Source organism: Cydia fagiglandana, chromosome 4, assembly GCF_963556715.1.
Source record: "Cydia fagiglandana chromosome 4, ilCydFagi1.1, whole genome shotgun sequence".
Lineage (NCBI taxonomy): Eukaryota > Metazoa > Arthropoda > Insecta > Lepidoptera > Tortricidae > Cydia > Cydia fagiglandana.
Genome location: NC_085935.1, coordinates 5921795 through 5945731, shown reverse-complemented (window position 1 = coordinate 5945731; position 23937 = coordinate 5921795). Strand labels below are relative to the sequence as shown.

The 23937-nt window shown below is 36.2% G+C and overlaps 1 protein-coding gene across 1 annotated transcript; it reads left to right on the top strand.

The window, feature by feature from the left end:
- The first annotated feature begins 277 nt into the window (after window positions 1-277).
- LOC134663491 (homeobox protein aristaless-like) lies at window positions 278-19067 on the top strand. The gene is made up of 5 exons (XM_063519861.1): window positions 278-480; window positions 10754-10956; window positions 11421-11466; window positions 18066-18259; window positions 18620-19067. Exons 2-5 carry the CDS (start codon window positions 10775-10777, stop codon window positions 19044-19046), a joined length of 849 nt encoding a protein of 282 aa, XP_063375931.1. The 5' UTR covers window positions 278-480; window positions 10754-10774; the 3' UTR covers window positions 19047-19067.
- The last annotated feature ends 4870 nt before the right edge of the window (window positions 19068-23937 follow it).

Below are 23937 nucleotides of genomic sequence, written 5' to 3'. Positions count from 1 at the left end.
AGACGTCTGAATAATCTTCCGTTCAAATCACCCATTAACTCGGCATACTTAATTACATCGCTAGTGGGCCAGAGTTGAGCTTTTGACACTGCGGACAAACGCATATATCGTGACTCGGGCCAGTAAAGTCGGTTTGTTGATAAAGTCAATTAGTAGTATCAAAGTGGGGACCGGTATCAGTGATTCGGGCCCACCCTCAGCTGAGCACACAGCAGTGTGTCGTATTGGCGAGTCGTGATTGGCCGGGTGTGTCGCAGGGGAGTGGCCTGGGCCCGCTAGTCTTGGTTGTGTTTTTACCGGCTGCGTAGGCGACCAGCCCGCGTTATTCTCTCGCAGTCGATCGGACGCGTCGGAGTGTTATAGTTTATTGCCGTGAGGGTATCAAGTAAATTGTGGCTCATTGACGGCGATTTATACGTGTTGACTATCTTTTGTCGCGTGCTTAAGGACTTTTTGTGTTACTACGGTGTGAAGTGAAAGGTATGAATATTTTTCATATTTTTTTAATGTGCGAGTATGAAAAATATGTAAGTTCATGCTGCGTATTGTAGCCTTTTACTTACTTATTGTGCTTATTGTTACCTATTTAAATGTAGCCACCATGAGTATCTGACGGGATTTATGATGAGAATTTTGTCTGTAAATTAATTATTTATTAATGAAAGTTAGTAACTATTTGTTGAGATCTATTCTTCTGTATAATGCATTAATTACCTACTCATATTTATATATAACCAAAAATTAACTTACAGTTTAACTTCATCTACAACAAATATTGATTTTATCAGTTTATAAAAAAGTTAAAAATACATGGCATACTTATTAAGTACCTACTTATATTGTATAGGTAATTTAAATATATTTAAAGTGCATGTATTTAGATATATTTGCGTAGACTTAATTCATAACACGTTTAATATTGGTAAATGTAAAATGTAAACAATAAAATACAAGTGCTAGGTAATTGGGTTCAAGGGATATTTTTCCAGCTAACATTTTTTTATGTCATTATGTATTCTGAATAAATTCGTTATTGATTAAATCAAAAATTTACTTGACAATTACAAATAATTATCCACATCATAAACAAAAACACTAACATCCTAATTTATTCAAAAGCTTTAAACAACTCACGCCTCCTGTCAGGTCGCTAATTACGTTTAATAATTAAAATACAAAAATAATATCGTTATTATTTTGATCAGACCCGCTTCCATTAATCAAAGTCCACGATAACCTTATTTCACGGCTGGAATACATTTTCGGAGTCAAAAAAGGCATAATACCTGATATTTTAAAAGCATTTGCATAATTAGGTGAATTTTATTGCTTTATTGAATTAAGGCCGTTGTCAGACTCAAAATTGAAAGCAGCAGGGGTCCCTATGTTGTTAATTTTGTTTATGGCCAGTATCGTGGCCAGTTTGGGATGTTAGTTCCATATTTCGGGATCTATAAAAATGAAGCGTATACGAATCGACAACAATAGCGTATTTATTTTACTGTTTTTATTGCCATTTAATAACGTCCGAGCGGGTTAGAGTTCTTGACTTTGATTTTATTTTATTATATTTATTGCGCTGTAAAAGGTATCATAAATTTGTTCGAACAAGATCCGTGACTTTAATGTGCTCGTTGGTTAAAATGGTGTCCGATGAAAACTAATCAAAATTCACAATACAATAAAAGGTTTGAATGCGTACTAAATTACGTTTGAGTAAGAGAGCGATAAAAAGCAAAGAGTAAAGGATTGATTATTTAAAATGATATATGCGCCGGCGGCGAGGGCGCCGGCGCCAATACCAAGTTACCTTCTCCATTAAATTAACTTTCTTGTGTCTTTATTGAAATTTTCACAAAGCTTTTGCAGTTAAAAATATAAAGTTTTAAAATTAACTATGTACGTCTAAAAGAAATATACTTTTAATTGAGGTAAAACTTTGGGTAATCACTATTGTCACCTATACTGCTCCTACAAGTCCTACATTTGTAAAATGGAAACTAAACTCATTTCATCGCTCTTTTTGTAAGACAAATGCACAATGCAAATATTTTTCTGTAAGTATATTTTTATCAAGTAAATCAGAATTACAAAGTTTCGTATTGCGTTAGATTCATCTTTTACTTGACTGCACTTAAGCCTTTTCCTAACCGATACAATTTATAATTGCTTGAAAAAAAGTTTGATATAATCTTTATTACCCTTTGAAATGATTCCATGTACAATGCTAGTGTTGGCTAGATTGAGTTCTCACATCACAAAAGGCCTTGGAACGAGTGATTTTAACCGATTTTTTACTAAAGGGTTGGCCGCACTCAATTTGATTATCATTACCAGTTTGGTAGACCTCCCGTTCTGCCCGCTATGCGTGTGTCTTTGGGTCTTTCTTGGGGAACAAGAGGTCCGTGGAAACTGGTTATTTGAAGACCCTGGCAATGACTTGCGGATGACTCCGGAACGCGCGCAGCATTGTTGATTGTATTAGAGTTAATTAGATCTTAATTAACATTCTGGTTTCTCATTACACGCTACTCGCCGCTACTTGGTAATAGGAAAGTCGATTTACATCGCTCTATCTCGATCGTGATTACGTCATATTCAAATAATAGTTTTGATTGGTGTGATGACTGCACAATTAAAGTTGATAACAATACATTGTTTGAAGCGAAAGATGTTTTTGCTACTAATGTTTTTTAAGATGTTAGATATTACAATTAAATTCAAAATGTAATTTGCTCATTCGACGTTACGAAAGAATCACAGAAAATTATGATAAAAACGATTCTTCATAACATTGTCTATTCTATCTCAATTTGATTTCGCATTATATTGATATACCTACTTAGAGAGCGTAAGCCCAGAGGTTGAACAAATGTGTTACAATACTTACACAACCGGTTTTTATCTTAAAATGCTTTATAAGATGATCATCAAATATGATCAAACCAGTAGTTACTTTTTCTGTTTTATCTATAATATTTACAATGTCTCCTTCCTTTGCTTCATTTTCATTTGTTTTATAACTATTACCTTCTTAATGAATCTTTTCTTATTCTTCACGTCGTATAAAGATGAATTTTATTAATTCTGTCATTATTTTTCTGTATATCTTACAAAGACAAACAGCGTGTCCGTTTTAAACAAATAAAAAATCAGGCAACCTTTCAAAGTTTATCCACCCCTTAAAACACTAGGCTGAGGAAATGTCAAGGTTATCAGGCAGGAGCCATCAGTCACAGTGACTCACTTATCACCAGGGAGCCTAATCCGTCCCATTAACACTTAAGCGGACCCAACTGACAAAAACTAATCCTCGAATTCTCAGATAAACCAAGTGCAAACCGGAGATACCCCGGGTGTGTTTGAGGAATGGATAATAGGTAATTGTTTGTTACTCCGGATTATTTTAGTTGACTTGCTTTAGTTTGGTTGCACTTTCGTTTGGTATTACATTATAATCCTATAAGTATTGAAATAAGCATCCTTATAAATAGGCACCATGACTAATATTATAAATGCGAATTTAAATCTGTCTGTTAACTCTTCATGATTAAGATTAAATTTGGCAAGAAAATACTTTTAGGTTTGAGGAAGGACATGGAATAGTTTTTAGCTATCATCATCATCATTTCACTAAGTCGCGGGCATAAGCTATGTGTTAGGTCTATATTATTTCTTTATTTGTAAATCAGTTCACGAAACAATACAATACCTTACACAATCTATTCTATGTAAAACTAGTATTCTAACGTTTTTCGGTTTCCCAAGGTTTATCAAAGTTGTTAAAACAATAAGCAGTGCTGCGGGCGCAGCACGGTTCCATTTTTATCGACTATCACTATGCACATCCCTTTCGCACTTACATACTTGTTAGAACGTGACAGGTATGGTGACAAGGGATAAAAACGCCACCGTGCTACGCCGCCTGGAAAAGATCCCTCAAAGGGATAAGTTCGCCCTTGTACTTACCTTTTCCTAATTGTACCTAAGTTACCTTTATTACGTGGTTATTACGATAAATAGTTTACTACTACTCCTACAGTAAAAAAGTTAGTTTTGAGTGGTGTAGGTAGGTACTTATTCTCCTTCTTCTTCCTCGCGTTATCCCGGCATTTTGCCACTGGTCACATAGGAGCCTGGGGTCTGCTTGACATTAATGGTAGGTAGGTAGGTACATCCACAGGTACTTACTAATGTGCATAAGTGTATTATTAGCAAAGCCCGGACGACGGGAGCAAAAATGCACTTTTCACTAGTGCTTAGTTAAATATCAACTCTTCTATCGACATCCATACGAACAATTTTTGAATCAATGAATTTCTGATTCAAAAATTGTTCGTATGGATGTCGATATTTACTATTACACTACTGAAAAGTGCATTTTTGCTCCCGTCGTCCGGGCTTTGATTATTAGGTACTTACCTAAATACCTTCTATATTTAGGAACGAAGACTGATAGCATCTCGTTGGAAAATAACCAGTTTATTTTTCTATTACCGTGATCATTATTTACATCTATCATGTTATTACCTTTATGACTTATCGGGCCATTTCGAGGCCTAGTACGGAAAAAACAAATTAACCGGCTACCTTCAAATTAAAATAAAAAGTAATTAAAATTACTCAACGCTAAATTGAAATTGGAAATGTGTTAAAATGGAAGCGCTTACCTTTTGCGATTGTTAATTGAAATTAATCGATTAATTTGATGCGAATAGTTGAATTATGATCGTTAATTACCGTATAATAAATAGAAGGCTATGTAATATTCATCTGTAATAAAATATGTAGGTATTCGAGGTGGTAATAACTTGAGGGGTCGTAGTACAGGTGTTTAAATGTATACGGCGACTTTACGGGATCATTAAATTAGACTTTAATTTATGTTTCTACATTTGCAACTCAGAGGGAAAGTTACATGCAGTTTTGCAGCAAGGGTTCATAACTTAAAGGAATGGTGACAAGTTGGAAACAATGTTAGTGTTGAAACAGATAAAAATAAAATGTCAACATATGAGATAAAAGTGGGAGCCCCACATGTCCAACCGGGGAGCCGGCAGGCCTCGTCGGCGATGGCGAGATAACTTGGACTCCTTCTTGAGAGGCTGGCCAGATATTGCACTAAATAGAGACGAGTGGAGGAAGAGGGGGGAGGCCTTTGCCCAGCAGTGGGACACAGTGGGCTCTGAATAATAATGAGATAAAAATAAACAATGCTATAAAAATATGTGATTGTGTAACTCACAAATCTTACTTTAGCCCATTATATTTTTTAAATTGGTTATTACAATTTGTCGATTCGTAACACGGAAGAAAGAACGAGCGCGCCGCGCTCTTTGTTTTGTGATTCGTAACCTCTCGTCATAAGGATCCTGAAAAAAATATGAATCAACCTTTTGCGTTTATCTCGAGGACATTTTTTTTCGCTCTATAAGGTATGAACGAGCTATGAACCCACGATTTTTGACCACCAACACAGTAACTACACACCACACACGTACAAAAGTTTAAAAACTAAACTAAACGTTAAAAAACATACAAGCACCTTGTTTATTTTCATTCGCTAGTTCAAACTTGCTCATAACAATTTATTATTTCAAACTATTCCATCTATTCGATATTCTCTGCCGGCGGCGCCTGGAAGGATTACTTTTTTGCCCTTGTCCATTAACGAGTGTTAATCTACTGTTCTCGATCCTATCGCAGTCGCAGGATAACAATGTGGGGCTTTACGGCTCGGATTGCAAATAGATGTTGACAGGATCGTGACGGTAGTAAGTTTTTTCTGGTTTGCTTGTAATTTTATGGAAAAGAATTGCTACTTTTTTTTGTTGTTGTTGTTTTTTTTTCATGATAATTTTCTATTTTTTTTATCATCATCATGACTTTAGAGCTTTGCTCTTGTGTTTTCTATTTTTTTATCGTCTTGCGGAAATGAAGAAATTTTTTTTTTCAAAGACGTCTCATGGAGTATTTTAGTGTTAAATTATTATTATTTCACGTCACTCCTAAAAATGTTGTCTGCGTTGCATTTGTTTCAAAAAATCCCGGAAATTGAGAAACTACTATGACATGATAGTTCTGCGATATACCTAAATGTAAAACTCACAATAATTAAAAATAAAATTGTAGGCCCTTAACTAACACAGCTGCAAAAGTAAATACCCAATTTAAGAATGAACTCTATTCATACACTGGGTATGTACTTTTCAGGCTCATAGTACCTAAATTACTTTCATAATATAACACGGATTAACCTAATTAAAATATAACATCTATATTTTGCTTAGCTAGTTTTATAGTTACTATAAAGTATCAACCTTATAGCATTTAGTGACTGGAGATGTCAGGGCTATCATTTTCTGTACGAAACAGTCTGCCGATGACGTGAAATGTATTGCTATTTCTACATGATTTGTACGTAACGTATAAATAGCCATGTCAGTCCATATAAAAATTTGGACAATTTGTACAAGTTTTTCGGCAGCGGGTGATTAAATAAGTTGCTAAATTACCAATACCAGCCAATACCAATCGTTTATTCTCATATTTGACAGTATATATGTATATTCTACGACGAACTCCCGTTACCTAGTTTGCGTTTGTAACAGCGCCATCTTTTAGGAAATTAGGACATCAAACTATATCGGCTCGAACAGAGGGGTAAGCCCTTAAAGGCAAATATACGCCTTTCCCTTTGACGTCGCCGTCACTTGCGCAAGAGTTTTCACTTGAATTTCCTTCAGTAAGTTTCCTGGGGAAGCCGCTAATGGCACAAAAAGCAAAGGTCAATGAACTCGGTACAGTTAGCGTAAAAAGTGTTGCGATTACATGCTCGGCCTCGCAGCATTTAGCGCTGATATTGGAGTACGCCTAGCGGAGGTTTGACTACGAGATTTGGATCAATAAAAGAAAAGCATTACTTGAAATTATCAATGAATCGAAGTGTAATGTAATGGTAAAGTGAGAAAGAGTTAAGAATATAAAGTTCTATGGAATACTTTATTATCATAAATATATAAATATTATTGGACCCACAGTAACTACTTAATATAAATAAGGCTTGTATTTCGGGCACAAGACGATGTATAATATCATTTCCGTTTGTAAATTTCAGTGGTCGATGATATTAAAAAATATTTTCAATACAACACATGGAAAATATCCAAAATTAACTGTATAATATTGATTGTAGTTGTATTGTATTGAAAAATTATTTTCAATACAATACATGGAAAATATCCAAAATTAACTGTATAGTATTGATTGTAGCAAGCGATGTAGGTAATTAAAACGTGGTAAATATTTGCCGATTGTTTTTGTTAATACCTACTTTAAAAATACTAATAATAGTATAGGCATAACCTGTAATACATTTAAAACCTAACTGACGCTAACTGACAGGTAGGCACAATAATTAAAGCAAGACAGTTGACCTGTAAGCGTTACAAAGTACAAGTAGCTGTAATAAGTAAGTAGTAAAACCCTAGGTAGAGCCGCAACGGCACTGGACCAAGACATTGCTGCTGCTTTATTTAATTTACAGTTATTTCGCCAATCACGATACTTTGTCGCGAGTAACAATTATTTTTGCGTAAAACCTCTCCATAGAATATAGACAGTAATTTTATAATCAACAATATCAATATTTTATATTTTATGTAAGTCAGCGACGCAACGGAACAACGCTGTTATGTCGTCACCTAAATCTAATAATGTTTAATTTGTCTTTGGTTTTTATTTTTGATGTAAATTATAGGTAACAAATAGCTATGCTCTCTCGTTTTATTTCTTTCTTCTTTTTTATATTATAACCTCATAACTCTTATAAACCTAATAAATTTAGAGAAGATCTATTTCATTATATATTTAATATAGCTCTTTACTTCTATTTAAATCGAAGTAGATAAACTTCGATTTAGAAGTAAAGAGCCTAATTACATTCGCAAGAAATAATGCTCGTTTAATATATAAATAGCAGTATTACGTACTACCTACCAAATCCGGATGGAGATCCTACTTCCAAGAAAGCTTTTAAGAAATAACATACCTAGTACCTACTTAGATAAATCTTAAAGCTGCGGGTCAACTAAGTTCCTTAATGTACAGAATCTTAATCAGTTAAAACTATTAAAAGTAGATAAGAAACTATTTACGAGTATAAATATAGATATTATAACATTACAATTTCAATTTATAATCAGACGAAAAGTTAAACTCATTTGGGGTTTAGTATGAATAATTAAAATTAAACAAAGTAATAGATTAAAGTATGTCCTTTGGATTTTTAGGTTACTTAAACCAATTTAGAATAGTACGAGATCATTTCTTTTTAATCTACAATATCGGATTTATACAGCTAATCAGGATTGTCAATAATTAATGGATAAACCCCTAAGACCTTTATACAGCTTTAACCGATTTCCAATAAAATGAGTTCTATGATTCGCTAATCCTGCGCGGGCGACGAACCGTGTCGCCACCTGCCGACCATCTGCCGGCGGTAGCTACTTTCTTCCATTATCGGTTCAAATTGCTATGTAATAACCTATGACTACATTTTGACCATCTATACCTTATTTATACACTGTAGTTACTTAAATAAATGTAAACAAATAATTTGTACATGTTCGGGTAGTCATAACATTTATTGATTAACCAACCAAATACAAAATTTGAGGATAGATTTTGTTTACTCTTTATTAAATACCTAGATACAGACTATAGGACTAGCTTCTGCCACAACTTTGTCAGCATAAAACTAGTTAATTTCCATATATTACAAAGTTCCACCCTCCTTTTCACCTTTTTAATTTTTCCGGGATTATGTCCATTTGTTAGGCAAAAAACATTATCTAATTCTAGATTACATTAATGGAGTTTTGTAAATTCTTTATATACTTAGGTAGATTTTTGTGTGCCTGGATTATTAGAAGTGGTTCTTAAATAGATATGCAGATTTTGAAAATGCGGACTAAAAACTTAAATCACTTTAAGATTGACAGCGTACAAGAATAATTACGAAATTCCTTGTTAGAAACTTATAAATAATAATACAAAACAAGTATCGATCTTCGATTAACGGAACCAGCATGCTTAATTAACTCGGTACTCGTTAATTAGCTGAAACTAATTAGTTTTTTCAGACCCTGTTTAAATAGCCTATATTGGTTTAATTAGCTAGGTATAGGTGTGTTAGGACGCTAATTAATTAGGTACAACATTTTCAATACAACTTGGGCGGCTAAATGGAATAAAAAATCTAGTTTTCTTCTTCTTTAGGCTCTGTATTTAAGACCTATATTAGGTTAAGTTCGAAAACTGGGTGATTTAGAAAAAAAAAATCTACTAACTAGAAACATCTTCTGCTTAAGCAACTAAGTGTTGCCAAAGTAGGTTTAGTAGTCATCCCTCCTCCATAGATAGATAGATTTATTGGTACTGATCATACACTGTCAACATGGGTTTTACATACATATGTAAAAGTGTCATTCTATGGAACTTGCTAACTATGTAAACAAAAGTCACTAGTAAATTCCATCATTTCTGACAGTTTCAATATGGCGGTTTGTTTACATAGTTAGCAAGTTCCACAGAATGACACGTTAAATGTTTAAATATTTTCAGAATTATATTATAGTCATAATAGGTAAATCCATCTGCAAATTCAATTAATTATTAATGCATTATGAACACGTATTTAATGATCTATAGATGTCAAGACCTAGGGCCCGATTGGGATTTTGAAATAGACATCTATTAGAAATCTTTTAGACATCACCAAGATACAATAACGATATGTTTAAGATCTAACCTGTCAAATTTGACATTTGCGCGATTCTGGAGATACTCTTGCACGATTTCCACAGGATATGACTTAGAGATCCAATTCACATCTAATAAATATCTTACTCTGTCTAACGTAAAACTGACATTGGTTGCCCGAATTGCGCTGCAAAAGAGAACTAGTTGATATCTAAACTATAACGTATCTAGAATGGATCTAGTACGTGTCGTCTCTTGTGAATATCTTGAAGTTCGAATACGGCAGTATAGCTGTCAAGACTTAGGCATCTAGACCAAAGTATGAGGGCGTGGAAGGAGCCGGAAGTTTGCATATTGCAATTAAGATGAGGAAGCTTGATACTGCATGAATAATCGATAAATCCAAACCAAAACAACTTAAACACCACCCACTTTCATTCTAAAATAAACCTTATATGCAAAAGAGAAAGTTTAAAGTCTGTTATTCAGGTTTGTTAGTCAGGTGTTTGGAAAAACAGCGATTACTGGAGGGTTCGCGAATACGTTTTATATTAACATTGTAATTATGTACATTGTTATTGTAGTTGCTAATTGTCTATGATATGCAAATGTTTGGTACCTTGTAAGATTATTTTTATATGAAATTGCATGTGTGAAGGAATTTAAAACCGTTGAAACATAGATGTTTGTTGTAAAATCTACATATTTAAATTGTATTTCACTTTATGTTGCTGGTTTTGAAAATATCCGAACAGTCAAAGAACACATCCTAAATATTCGTCTAAATCTACGTAATACGATTAAAATGAAACTGAATTCCTAATTAAAAGAGATATAAAGAAAGAGATTACCATTGTTAGTACATACATGTACCTATTTACCTGATCTACAAGTTAAAGTTTTCGTGAAACAATCTTAGATCTTTACTGACTTTTATACAATCTATATGATTCTGAACACATCCTAAACTTAACTTTCTTTGTTGCAGTATTCCTCAAAAATTTTCACCATGGGTGTATCCGACCACACGGAGCTCCCGGACCCGGAGCGGCCCGGATCCGGCTCGGGCCCGGACGACGACGACACGCCGCGCCGGAAACAGCGCCGGTACCGGACGACGTTCACCAGCTATCAGCTCGATGAGCTTGAGAAGGCGTTCGGACGGACGCACTATCCGGACGTTTTTACTAGGTAAATAGGCACATTTTTATTTATTTTTTTTCGACTCTGAGCTGTCAGACCCGGATATGGCTGAGGCCCGAACGCCAGCCTTATAACGAAATATCATCATCATCATCATCTCAGCCATAAGACGTCCACTGCTGAACATAGGCCTCCCCCTTTTTTGGGGGGTGAATGCCATAATCGCCACGCTTGGCAGGCGGGTTCGCGATCGCAGTCGAGTACACCGAAACGAAACATACCTAACCCGAAACGAACGAAATATACCTTTAAAATATCTATTTAGACTTCGTTGTATATTATAGATTTAACAATCAGTGACTAGCAGGCCAATTCGATTTTTAGCTATTCAATCTTTCCAATATGATAGTAATCTGTTACTCTATCAGTGTCAAAAGTGACATTTCAATAAAATAGTAAAATTTATCGTCAATAAGATTTTATTAACTAAATATCGTTTTCTTTTGTTGCAGGGAAGAACTTGCTTTGAAAATCGGACTTACTGAAGCTAGAATTCAGGTAAGGAAATTTTAATTCAAATGCATAACTGGTAGGAACAAAATAATATGTAAGTAGGTTAACCTCGAATTTCAATCGATTAGTCGGTTTTTAGATAACAAAAGAGCTCATATCTTTTTATGTGCATCCAGTGTGAGGTAATAACTTGTACTTCGTCCGCTAGGTAATCCTAAATTTGTATTTTTTATCTGGTGATATTTTAATTCAATACAGGGGCCGCTAAAACATTTACTAACATCAAACCACTAATTTATTTTGTAGAAATAATATGTCCAAAAGTAGTCGATAAGTCCAAGCGGCCCATGTTTGTAATAAACATCGAGTTTCAGTCGATTAGTCGGCTTTTAGACAACAAAAGGGCTCATATCTTTTTATGTGCGTTCAGTGTGGGGTAAAAACTCGCACTTCGTACGCTAGATAATCCTAAATACATATGTATTTTGTTTCTGGCGATATTTTGATTATTATACGAGGGTCATAAAAACATTTATACGTAAGCGTGCCGTCTAACACAAAACTACTTAGGATAGAACAGGGGTAATTGAGACATTTTTATTCATTTTATTTCGGACACTGAGCTGCCGGACCAGGAGCTTCCCGCATATGGCTCAAGAATCCCAGACAGTACAAGGTGTTTTTGTAGGTGTTCCGTAACATTGCCATAAATATGCGCATATTTCGGGAAGATTTTCTTTTATTTATGTTTATTAGGAGGGCACCACGGTTAATCGAACAGTACTTTTTTTGTAGAAATAATATGTCCAAAAGTAGTCAATAACTCCAATCGATTAGTCGGCTTTTAGACAACAAAAGGGCTCATATCTTTTTATGTGCGTCCAGTGTGGGGTAAAAACTCGCACTTGGAGCGCCCCGCCGCGCCCGACGGGGTCCGTACGATATCATTATGGATGCTGTTTACACATCGCCTATTATTGTATTAATATTAATGCTATTTAATTCACTTTGGGTGAGCTAAAAATAGTGTAATATGTTTATATGGTATTTGGATATATGAATAATTTATAAAGTGTCACCTGCGGAGTACCTGTTAGTGATATTTTGCCATTTTATGAAGTTCAGATATTATTGAACATAGATAGAAAGAAAAATCTTTCTCGAGACCACAGCTACATACCTATTTACGTTTACCTACGTACCTGTCTGCGGTGACCATGATTGATAGTTAAAAAAACATCCTGACAACAATATTCGAAGATATCGCAACTGAAACCTTAACCACGCCATTTAGGTATGTTTGTATTTCGAAAAACAAAATAAAAACCTCCTCGAACTCCCACCTCTTCGATTTTCGAATTACGAAAACTGTTATATGCCGTTTAAAAAACCATAAATTACATAAAGCACAATAAAAAGGCAATTTTGAGCACTTTGTCCATAAATTTAATGTTTTCATTACGGTCAATGAGAACTGCCTTCATTCGTCACATGTCATGTCCATAATTACTTTATTTCGTAAGTTTTCCATAAAGGTGGATACGTGGAGTTAAAGGCAAACCATTTCTGGAGACACCTGTTGATTGGCCACCGGCGGCGAACAGTGAAATGTCAATATAATGATCATCATCGGGGTTATAACAGTTTTCCACGCTGATAATAAATGTGAAAGTGTGTTTTTGAAGTGTGACGTACCTTAATGAAGTGTGGCTTCCATTGGTCCCTACAGATTTTTTTAAGACACGAATACTTCGGAAAATAATTTAATCTTTCATAGTGGTATAATGAAATGAAGACATATTATAAAACGGTTGTTACACAAACTTTTTGTCGCGTCGTATTTTCCGGTTGCATCTTCAGCACTGATCTAAGGTGGGCTATTAGACTAAGAGAATTCCAATTCTTACTAATCTTTAATAATTTCAGTTTTTGAGAATTTTCCTTCCAAGTTCGTTTGATTTTTATCATCACAAAATGTTTTTAAAATAATTACATACATAGTTTGAATAACTTTTTTTGATAAAAATGTCTACAACATACCGTGCATATTTAAGAAAAACAACATTGTTAAGAATGGTTTAATCAGTTGGAACCCCACTTTTGGCGATATGAGCAAATATAAGTCCTCAGTAGTTTATTAAACCCAGTGATTGGAGATACAAAAAAACAAATACTACTAATTAAAGTTCCTCATTCAAAAATGGAAGCCCATCACCTTTGTCGCTCTCATCCAATCAGCGGCGATTAACCGATTAATATCCGTCTGAAATCATGGTCACACCATTCCTCACGATCCTCAACCTTTCGACGCTCTTATTGCTTTAAAAATAGAGGTGATTTTTGAACGGACGGGTATTATACAAGATTCCTTATAAGGCTCGGACCCGGCTCTGCTCGCTCTAAGAACGCTAACGATCACTTAATCACCGCAGAAAGATATTATTCCCGACGCATATCGACACCCGCTTGTCGCAAACTAGTATACTTATTATTATATCATGTGGAGTTGTTAAGGATTTCGGGTTCAATCGAATAGTACCCAGTTCATCTGTGGTGAATGCTCGGTAAGTTTAGGAATTCCATTCTCTTATACCTAAATAAAAACCATTGACGCTAACTGTACCTAGTTAAAAATACGTCAATCATATTTCAAAACAGTAGAGGTAACAACCATAGGTACAAATAAGTCCAATAATTACAAATTATAAAATTACAAATACAAAATTACAAATTCTGTAATTATTGGACTTAGGGCGCCAAAATATAAACGATTACCTAGACACACACACACACACACACGCATACACAGACACACACACACACACACACACACACACACACACACACACGCATGCACGCACGCACGCACGCATGCACGCACACAACACAGTTAATTCTTTCGCTGCTGTGCGGGCGATTTTAGTATCCGTTTAGTAGGCATCCAAAACGTAAACTTATTTCTACAGTGTTCTAATTCTACGTATTATTTTATTTCATTCAATGGTTTAAACTGAAATCCAAATACATAATTTGCTTCAACGACAGCATTTTTTGCAATGTATCAATATCAATAATGTGTATTGTGTATTAATGCATCAATGTTATAAGAACATACTTGTTGTACCTATTGTATAAGACTATATGTCTAGAATAGGCACTTCATTCAATGATTAGGATCCTTATAAGGCCTAAATTGTTTCACTGGAACTTCTACTATGTTTTTTATTAAATTTAATCAATTATTGTGGTCGATAATCGATATGATCGAGCACCATAATCGATATAATTGCGTCTCTGTACGCATAGTTACATGCAAAAAGTCAATCGAGTTAGTTAGGGATTTCATGTTAGGTAGAGTAAAAGACATGTGAATAATAAAGACTTTTCTTTCATCTGGCAACTAACTGGCAACAATTCTAACAAACCCAAACACAATGTTGTTTTACGGCCAATAATTTAATTTGAGTACTTATATTTAGTATTTATGAGTTTCAGTGCGTCTTAGTTGCTCTTTTATTTGCATTCATATCCCGGCAAAAGCCATAGTTTCTTTATATTTCTCATTTTTAATAGTTTTTTTTTAATCATTCTACAGATTACTTCTCTACACTCTGCAGATTACTTCTTTTACGTACATATAAATAAAAACATAAAAACCGCGTTTCAGGGTAGGTAGTTTGTGACTGCGAAATCTCTATAATCTCTCTCTAATCTATTTCTTTTGAGGTATTATTAATCAAAGCTATTTTTATTATGTCGCTTCGATTAATACCTAAAGAATCATTCAAAAAATACTTTGTTTTACGGTTTAAAAGCAACTGATTGACATACCAGACTCAACTAAGATATATTGTTTTTCTTTTTTAGATTGATTAAGTTAGTTTAAGAGCCCAAAACTTTTAAAAAGGAATATTTCTTGCTTGTAATTGCCTTAGGAATATATGAAACACCTTAAAAAATCATGTAAGAGCACTATCGGGCTTAATTATTATCTTGTCTTTGGTTTATTTTCTTGGTAACCATTTTATGCGCGTTATTCCTGGTAGGAGTTATTACTAGTTATTAGTAATTAATGCGATTACGAACCTGTTTCATTGTGAACGATGGTCAATATGTCATTTAAAAAAATGGTTTAATAATGTCATTATTGAAATTTGTTTTAAATCTATAATAAAAAAAATATCTGGGAGACCGAGCTTTGTTCGGAAAACATATAAAAACTTAAAAATGCGCGTTTTCCCAGAAATAAGCTAGCTAATTTTTCGCCCCCGAAAAACCCCATATAGCAAATTTCATCGAAATCGTTAGAGCCGTTTCCGAGAAATATACCTACAAATAAACAAGAATTGCTCGTTTAAAGGTATTAGATTAGATAGATAGATACATAAATTGGTATGCAATGAATTGAATTGACTGATTTAAAGATTGCATCCATATGCTGCTATTTTATTATAATTATCTCATAGAAATTAGTAATATTTAAATAATATCATATTGTGCCATATTTAGACATAATTTAATTATCTCTCACTAAGAACATTTATTGAGGTAGCAAAAATAAAAGAATTAACAAAATAATTAAACTAAAAATTAAAATTAAAACTAAAACTAAACTCTAACAACTATATACACATATTTACAGATAAAAAATGGGAGCTAGCTCGGCGCCGGATGGTAGGGTGCCCAGAAGGCTGGTGGCATTGCCGCGCTGAATGGCAATGCCAATTCGTTGGGCAAGGAAGTACCCAGCCCTCTGGTCACCCGTAGCATCATTAAGACGCTTCGCCAGCTCCCTAAATATTTGGTGTGCCCCGGGTCCCCAAGGCCCGAGGGTTTCCACCCCAAACGGCTCAAACATGCAACCAGAATCAATGGCTGCATATTTGCGCCGTTTGAGGTGCTCGGCCGTTGCGGCGGCCGTCCCGGCCTTGGTCGAGGTTCCCGGGAGGTGGGACTGCGCCATTGTGTCGACGCACGTGGCGTCCCACACTAGGGGCCGGCCCAGCCTCCAGGGAACCAAAGTCATCCCGTCGGGCCTTTTGCCGTCGTCCCTGGTCAGGCCTGTGGGTTCCAGGACGGCTGGTGCTCCGGCACTGGTAAAGGCCCGGCGCAGAATGTCATTGATGCTGGCGTGGCGTGTGATGCGGCCCGCGCTCCTGCTGCAAGACAGACCGTGCAGGCCCCTACCAGTGACGGTGGAACCACAGTGGCATGTGTGCGGGGCGACACAGACTGCACCGAGTCGCAGTGCCACCGATAACCTAAATGTCTCATTGCTGAGAAGAGTGCCAAGATTTTTGGAGGGTAAAGCGTGTAACCACGCCCCCGACTCCCACTCGGAACAAGCAAGGAGACGAGCACGCTCCACGGGACTGGTGAACGTTTCGTGCAGGTGATCCCGTACCAGAGCGCAGAGCGGCTCATCCCATTGTCGTTGCGAGCAGGGGGTCGTAGGCAGGTCAGTGTTGGGGCAGTTCGCCCTCCAAAAATCTATCGCATCAGTGGCAAAGGAAATTTTGAGATCAGGAGGATTTTTTAGAATTTTGGCAACTAAATTTTGGGTGCTGTGAATTGATGAAAGAAATGCAGGAAGAGATATGATCGAAATTTTGCGGATCCCTATACCTCCGTGTCTAATAGGTAGGCTTGGGGCCATTGGTTGTAGTCCAAATCAATATTTATGACTGATGCAAGGGTGGTTTTAATTACATCATCAAGTTTTTCTAAAAGGTCGGGGTACATCCAAAGATGGCTGCAACGAAGGGCATATGTAAATTTTGGAACGAAAAGGCAGTATTTAATTAAAGTGTAAGCCATGTGAACATTGATTTGGCGCAAGCGGTCTGAAAACGAAATAAAATTTTGATAATTTTGATTGACAAATGCCGGAAAAGATTCATCCAGGACGGGTGATCCAAGGAGGTGAAGCGAAGTGCTGTCTATACTTTTTATGTTTGGTGCTATGAACTATGTCCCGAAAAGTATATTTGAGTTGCTTAACTTCAAACTCCGGTGAATGAATTTAACCGAGTTTGAAGCTAAGCGACACATTTATCTGATTACAAGATATAAAACCGGGCAAGTGCGAGTCGGACTCGCGCACGAAGGGTTCCGTACCATAATGCAAAAAAAAAACAAAAAAAAGGAAAAAACAGACGGTTATCCATCCAAGTACTGACCACTCCCGACGTTGCTTAACTTTGGTCAAAAATCACGTTTGTTGTATGGGAGCCCCATTTAAATCTTTATTTTATTCTGTTTTTAGTATTAGTTGTTATAGCGGCAACAGAAATACATCATCTGTGAAAATTTCAACTGTCTAGCTATCACGGTTCGTGAGATACAGCCTGGTGCCAGACGGACGGACAGCGAAGTCTTAGTAATAGGGTCCCGTTTTACCCTTTGGGTACGGAACCCTAAAAACACCAGTCATTAATACTCCAGACCAGCGGTCGGCAACCAGCGGCCCGCGAATCACCCTGGCTATTTTGTATGTAATATTGACAAATGACAAATGTCTGATAAAGTCATAAATATTAACAAAGTGCGGCCCTCGGCTGCTAAAAGGTTGCCGACCGCTGCTCCAGACTATTCTAATGCAGATAGCGGATTACTAGATACTAAACTAAACCTTTTGCCAACAGGTATGGTTCCAAAACCGGCGAGCGAAGTGGCGTAAGCAGGAGAAGGTGGGGCCCCACGCACACCCGTACAGCGGGTACCTGGGCGGGGGACAACCGCTGCCCACGTCCGCCACGCTGCCACCGGCGCCGCACCCGCTCAGCCAGCTTGGCTTCGGCCTTAGGAAGCCGTTTGATACCGCCTTAGCCAGTTTTAGGTGAGAATAAGTTTTTGGACAAAAAAAATATTTTTTGTATGAGCTTTTATGGCTGACTGTACTTTTCTTTCAACAGGAAACTAAATACTCATATAGACAATTCTAACAAAACCAAACACAGTGTTGTTTTATGGCCAAATTGGCCAATAATTTTAATTTGAGTGTATGTATTAGTATTTATGAGTTTGAGTGCGTCTTACTTGCTGTTTCATTTGCCAAGCCATAGTTTCTTTATTTTTCTCATTTTAAATATTTTTTTAAAATCATTCTACAGATTACTTCTCCACACTCTGCAGATTACTTCCTTTACGTACATATAAATAATAACATAACTAACAATAAATGTCTCTTTGTCTACAGGTACGCCAGCTCCCCCCTCTTCGGCGCCCAATACCTCCCCCCACTATCTCGACCACCCCTATTCGGCGCCCCGCTATACGCTACCTCTCCTCACTTCCACTCCATCTTCGCCAACCTAACCGCGCCCGAACCGCCCCGACTATCCCCCGAACATTCCCGACTGTCCGAGCACAGTCGAATGTCGGAGCAAAGCCGACTGTCAGATGTTTCTAAAACGCCAGAGAACCGTCTATCACCGGGGCGTTTATCTGTGGAAGTTACCTCCCCCGCCCCATCCGTTTCACCCCCGATCTCGCCTGGAAGCGAGTCGATACCGCAAGCGATAGAAGACGTGCGGAGTTCGAGTATTGCCGCTTTGAGATTAGCGGCCCGCGAACATGAACTAAGGCTGGAGCTTTTGAGACAGCGGGCTGACTTGATTTGTTGATATTTTCAGTTGGTGTTTGAGTTGAAATAATAGTTCATTTGGAAATGTATGGAATGTTTAAATGATTGTTTACCGGTGTTACTTTCTACTACCTAAACAGTCCAAAAAAAAACTGAAAAAGACAATTATTGTAAATGGTATACATATAATTCCTTTTAGATTAAAGCACAGATTTTTCACTAAAGAAGTTATTGTTAATAAAAACTCTGTCCTGAGTATTGAGAATTCTTTGTATTAACAACGCTATCGCTATTTTAGCGAGGATGTATAATATTGTATTTAAACTGTTATATGTAATTTTAAACTATAAGTTGTAAATACATTATTATAATATTTAATCTATAGCTGCCACGACCAGCCGCTACATAAATACATTCCTAAGCCCCTAAGTACTTATTAAGGTGGTGGTACTAGTGCTCGACATGCTAATGCCCAATAGATGACACCCTGCTGTCACCTCTATTGACAATAACTTAAGTTTCAAGATGACATGTGCTGGGACCGCGTCGAGCACGAGTACCACCACCTTATTAAAGTTAATATTTATAAAATCAACATGTGACTTCTGATCGTGGTTGCCTCATACTATATTTTACTTGATAATGTTAGTAGCTAAGTATATTAGGGACCGAGCACACCCACGCAGTGCGTTGTACGCTATTGAAGAGAATGTGATAAACATGTTCTACGCACATTTATGCAAATACATACGAAAGTAGGTAGGAGTATTTGAAATGTGGACTTTTTTAACCTTCTTATTATTTGATGTTGGTCATATGCCATAAATATATAATATAGTTCGATTTTTAAGGTGTCCAAAAAGTCCGAATGATACTTAAGAAATAAAGAATTAGGAAGAGCTACAATTGTGACACTGTTAAAAAAGTTTAACTATACCATATTGACATAAATTTGATTTAAACAAAACTGATACAAAAAAGTTAGTTGATTTCAAAAACATAGCTACTTAGTGTAAGTATTTGGTCGGTACCTAGTTAATTTTCTATTATAACGTTACCTTTGATGTACTAATGTTAGAAGCAATAGAAGTAGGCCGAAAATAAAAATAATAAAATTGTGAGACCAAAATCGTCAACGAATTCGCGTCAGTGTGCCCAGTCCTTTACATTTTCCTTCCAACTTGTGTTGTATTTCATTATACGTATAAAATGTAAAAACAAAGTAATGTTGCAATATGAATAAAGGTTATTTTAGTACAAATGTCTTGTCTTATTACTAGAGCCTGAGAAAACACTCAGTCGATTGCCCTGCCTCATTGCAAGATCGTAAAATAGTAATGTACTCCCCGTACATGCATATAGCGCTAAAAGTATACAGGATGATTCATGAGACGTGAGCAGGACTAATCCTGCACACTCAGTAACTGATAATTGATCGATCACCGTCGTATTTAGGTGAAACAACGACACGTTTTCCTATTTTTTAACTTTTTGGTGAGGGCAAATTTAACTCTCTACAATCGTGGCTACACAAGACCTAATTAATTAACATAAAACCTCTTTAACCGTAATGACAGCATTTTGATTACGAAGAAAATAAACTGTCAAACTTGAGTGAAATACGAGTTTTCATAAGTAACCAGACCGTGATGACAGTGATGACATTCAATTTCAACATCGGTAGTTTAGTATTATACGAGTAATTTGAGGGTGACCATGCATGTCGTAAATATTTTTTTTTCAACACGAGCAGTAAATTAACGTTAATCTCACTAATACTGATACGAAACAGTTGCTTATAATGTACAAAATGCGCAGTGTTAGTCCTGCTCACGTCTCCTGAATCACCCTGTATGGAAAGTGCCTGTTAGTAACATGAGCTGTACTATTAGTTTATCAGCGACAAGAGTACTGACTATTATTAAAAATGGTTTTTGTGGATACGACTATCACAATGTCTGAAATGCTTGAATGATATACAGTGAAACCTTTCGTTTCCATAGTTTTAACTACATGCAGTAACTAAATGAAACTTGAAGTCGTTTAAAGATCGAAGATTTGTGGATAGACTAAGAGTTAGGAAGAATACGGAAAAAGATCAATAAAGTCCTAGTTAGAGAGGTCATAGATTGACGTTATCTCAGATACAGAGGTAATTCGTATAAAATTCTAAAAAAACAATTAGGAAAATGTAATCTTATAGATATAGTCTCAGTCTCAAAAGAGGTAAAACACACTCCCTGTCTCAATTATAGAGGTAAATGTGACTATAAAATCACAACAACTAATCCCAGTTATAGAGGTTCTTTTTTTCTCACTAACAGAGGTAATTCAGTGCTAAAGTGTCGGGACCGCACCATGAGTCCCAGCTATAGAGGTTTCTCACTTATCCAGGTCCCACTTAACCAGGTTTCACTGTATATAAATAAATATAATATTAAACATAATAAATATAATAAACTTGATTGTACCTAATGGATAACTATCAAAGAATAAGTAAAAGTTAAAATTAAATAAATACATATGTAACTACCTATAAATAGTATAAAAATTAAACTAACCTTTTTATTCAGCAGTAATATATTAAAATCAAATTAAAATATGTAATTGTCCTTGTGACCTCGCGAACCCCCATAGCTCCGCCATTTTGAATATTTTTCCAATACTGAATCGAAATCGGAATCTGTTCACAAAAATTCACGATAATCTGTTTAGAATTGCGATCTGTAGAGGAGAGCATACAGATATACGAAAGTATTTTTACCCACACAACAACAACGCTCAACAACAACAACAACAACATCAACAACAACCAACAACATCTTATTGATCGTTAAGTCAATCAAATTAAGTTACAACCGACCTCAAGGTCTATGATTAACATGGGTGCCTTACCGCAGAATACACACAATTATGCCAAATTACCGCCATCGTGTCATCCCTACGGTGATTTTGAATGAATCACACACTAATTTCGCGTCAGTCAGTCAAGGCTGTCTACCTGGATGTAGAATCTGAACTTTATGTACTGAGCTGTACAGTCTACTTTTGATTGAAGGTGAGTAGAAGGGCTCAGGTTGATAGTACGTGCTGCAATTATGTCAGCTGAGTGCGATTCGCAACGCGGTAACTTGACGAAAGACCAGTATAATCGGAACCGTGACTATGAGTAGCAAATAATTGACTTAGCGGTCAAGTTATGCTAGTTATTGCCATTCTCAAGATTACGTGTTTTGTAAAAATATGGGTAATGAGTGACCTTAGGGTTGCGGCTGCGGTCAGATGTAATGAGGATGACATTTTGGATTCACACAGTAACTAACAAACATGAATTCTGTAAGTATCTACTAGTATCTAAAAGGCACTGTGCCACTGCGTCAGCAAAGTCAGACCTTCCAACTGAAATGGTAACACTTTCTTATAATTTCCTCTTGTTTCCTTCTAAAGCCTCGACTGGGAAATGAGCTTTCTCTCTGTTATGAACTGAAATATATATAAACTGAATTAATGTTATATACTAAGAAAAAGTGACCAAGGCCTCCAGTGCCCCAGGCTGGAACCAGCGTCCTCTGCTATCGCGGCAGGTGCCTGAACCACTCGGCCACAGGGCCACAGCGACATTAGTCAAATTTTCCAAGTATATGCACTTCTTACTGAAGGCTTGTGGCGCCCCCACGAAAAAAAATAATTCTAATATTTCCTGGAAAATAATTTAATTTGTTCAAATACTTCGTAGTATTGAAATATATATGTCATATACTAAAGAAAACAAGACCAAGCCTCCTGTACAGGTATAGGTGACGTTTTTTAGCGCTTTGCAGCCTGCAGCCGAAGACCAAGATTCATGTCGAGTAAGTCCGCGGTCAAACGAAATCAAAAAGTTTTATTATTATGCTTAATACTTACGCTATCATGATAGTATTCGTTACTGAAATATTGATCAGGATTCCTCATTTATTATTCCCCGTTCAAAATAATCACAGCTTTGATTCCGTGGACGCTTGTATGATATGTTAATAGCCCGACGCTGATTCAAAATTAAATTTCAATTCCCATTTAACCACCTATTTTGATTGCCACTATAAACAAACCCGACAAATCTCGATCTTATTCTGTCTTGTTATTCAAAAAACGACGTAAAAAGCATCGAAAGACTTATAGAGTTATGCCATTCTGTAATAAGAGATTATTTGCCCCCAGCAATACATTAATAACAATAAAATATTGCTTCAAATTTATAGAGACACACGGCAAAACAGAATTGATTCAACACTAAAGTTATTATCAGTATTCTATCCACTACTTTACACAAAAGGATCTTAACCGACGTGTTTTCTGCAGCAATTTCTGCCTTTGTTAAAAAGACTAGGATTTAATAAATTAAGTTAAAATTGAGTTTCGTAAGTCTTATTGGGTGAGATGGGAGTTTGCACGATTTTAAAGTGTATTAAAATAATTTAAATTTAAACGTGCAGGTTACGTCTTTATTTGCGGATATTTATGGCGGGGCATAAAGTGCGGGACACGGGACGCGGATAAAGGTGCGGCAGAATGCCGTGACAGCACTACGTGGGTACGGCACTAAAAACTGAATTTGGTAGGGACGGGGTATTTTATAGATATCGAAAAAACCGCTGTCCACGAAGGAGTATTATATCGATATCGATAATACCGCTGTCCACAATGCGTCGTGGCTTTTTGTTGCTCATTATGGGAGCGAAGTAACTACGAGTATACGCTCTATTTGACCACTCGTGATAGCCTATACATCCATATAATAAATAAAAAAATATTTTTTACGATATTACTGGCATGGTGTGCGTATTTTAATTGAAATCAGAACCATAACCTTGTAAACCCAGGGCAGTTTTTGCACTTTTGAATTTAGAACTTTTTTATTTCTATAATTACTTCACAACTTGAATTCAATT